Source organism: Mustela nigripes, chromosome 6 (assembly GCF_022355385.1).
Source record: "Mustela nigripes isolate SB6536 chromosome 6, MUSNIG.SB6536, whole genome shotgun sequence".
Lineage (NCBI taxonomy): Eukaryota > Metazoa > Chordata > Mammalia > Carnivora > Mustelidae > Mustela > Mustela nigripes.
This window is the reverse complement of record NC_081562.1, coordinates 61,311,691-61,313,897: the sequence shown is the minus strand read 5'-3', so window position 1 is coordinate 61,313,897 and position 2,207 is coordinate 61,311,691. Positions and strand designations below refer to the sequence as shown.

The 2,207-nt window shown below is 38.7% G+C and overlaps 1 protein-coding gene across 1 annotated transcript; it reads left to right on the top strand.

Moving 5' to 3' along the window:
* Positions 1 to 228: 228 nt before the first annotated feature.
* LOC132020630 (large ribosomal subunit protein eL39-like) lies at positions 229 to 384 on the top strand. The gene has a single exon (XM_059404777.1). The coding sequence runs from the start codon at positions 229 to 231 to the stop codon at positions 382 to 384; it is 156 nt and encodes a 51-aa protein (XP_059260760.1).
* The last annotated feature ends 1,823 nt before the right edge of the window (positions 385 to 2,207 follow it).

Below are 2,207 nucleotides of genomic sequence, written 5' to 3'. Positions count from 1 at the left end.
GCAGCTGACTTCTCAACTTATTTTGTATCTCCTTTCTGCTATATGCTCAATTCGATTGAATGATTTTAATTCAACAGATATTTATTAATTACTTACTATATACTCAGCCCTGTGATAGATACAGCTAACACAGAAAAGTTCAAAGTATCTCTCTACCTTTTAAAGAATGTAGAGTCCTTTTCTCCTTCTTGCTGCCATCTTGGTATGTGTGGTTGACTGTTCCTTGCCATGTGTTCTCACAAGACTTTGAGAATCAAGCAATTTCTGGCCAAGAAACAAAAGCAGAATCGTCCCATTCCCCAGTGGATTTGGATGAAAACTGATAACAAAATCAGGTACAACTTCAAGAGGAGGCACTGGAGAAGAACAAAACTGGGTCTATAAGGCATTGCATACCATGAGATGGCACACATAATTGGCACACATATTTAAGCATCATGAAGATCCCGTGTTCCTATTCTATCACTCTGTCAGCATTCCTCCTACCTTGCCAAGAGACATGTTTTATCAGGGAAATACCTTTTCTCTGTTACTATGCCTCTATGCTAGTAGTAAACCTGAGAGCTTTTGGTTGAGAAAAAAAATTGAGTGTAGAGTCTGGGTAAATACACATGCTAATACACATAAAATGAGAATGACCAACATTAACTCAAATATATGAGCAGAATTTTGATACAGACTTTCTAAGTGAAATAAGAAGTGAAAAGACAGAAAAACAATGCTTGGGAGTACAGGGATGTTTCGTGAAGAAGGCAATTCAGAATTTCTTTGAAAGATAGGGAACACTTACAAGTTTTGAAAAGGACCTTCCAGAGAGGAACAATATAAACAATGACACACAAGCATTTAGTGTTCAAGGGACAATGACACAGCTCTTTAGCAAGCCTATGTACAGAAAGGGTATATAGTAGTAGGAGGAGTTGAATTGTAAGCTATTAATTCTACAGCTAATGGGTAGTTCATTCTTGATATCTGAGGAAAGAAATCAACTATTGAAGGTTATATTTATCAGAGGTGTGCATAATAAAGGTTTCTTGTTGAAAATATGCATTCCTTGCTTTTGTTATTGAGGTCTCTCAGCTCTTCTCTGACCAGAGCTGCTTTCACTGAGCTGGATTTTTGTGTTACAATCAAGGCTTTCAATTAGAAATTCTTACACCCATCAGTAGTAGTAAACTCTTTCCTATAATCACTGCAGGGATGTTGACAAACGCCTCAGCTGCCACTCCCTTTAGCGACCCTTCTGTCAGGGACAAGAATTTTTCTCCCCTGCTCCTGATTCCATGTGGAGGGAGATGCAAAGTGAGACACTACTCATATCACTTTGCCCCTAAATTGCTGGTCTCCTAGGGAGGAATGGATAAATCAGGTTGGTGATTTGGGAAAGAAGAACTGGGCAAGCATAGCTCATTCTCTAACTCTCATTTTTGGAAGTCACAAAATGTGCCCACAAAATGTGCCCTCAATTGCCCTCCGCTATTCTTGAAGCAGAATAGCAAAGGGGCAGTCCCTGCCTCCACCGGACCCGCTGAGAGATTCTGTCCAGCCCTGGGTTCAGTGTTTAAGCTTACTTGTCTACAGATTTAAGTCATGCTGTCAAGCATCAGCTCTGTCAATGATAATGTTTTGTTTTAGCTTCACTGGCTTAACCTTTGCTCTTTTCTTCTAATGTCTCAGTTGCTATAAAACCCGAGTAGAAAGAAGGTTGCTACAGCAACCTTCAACAGCCCATCACCTTAGAAAAGCAATGTTCATATTTTGGACTTCGAGAGCAATGGAATGTATGTCTCCCATTTCATTTTCTTCACCAGATTGTTCAACACCATATTTTTACTAACTTAGAACAATTAGATATGCTTTTAGGGTCCACCTAGCTGTATTTTATTCTTCCCTCATACTGTATTTGTATTTTCATTTCTATTTTCTGCAGTTTTGATTTTTTAAAAATAATAAACCATTTTGTTACATGTGGTATCTATATACCACCTCACATATTTCTGTTTGATTAGGCCAACTTTAAATCACATGATATTTCCATGATGGAGTGATAGGTCCAATAGACTGGCTGGGTAGAGAAAAGAAAGGGGAGAAGTTTATTTGATAGGAGTCAAAATCTCATGGAAGTGACTGTAAGAAGATAACATTACTGTGAGACATCGCCATCTTGCAGACAGCAGGTGACAGTTCTCAAATGCACAAGAGACATC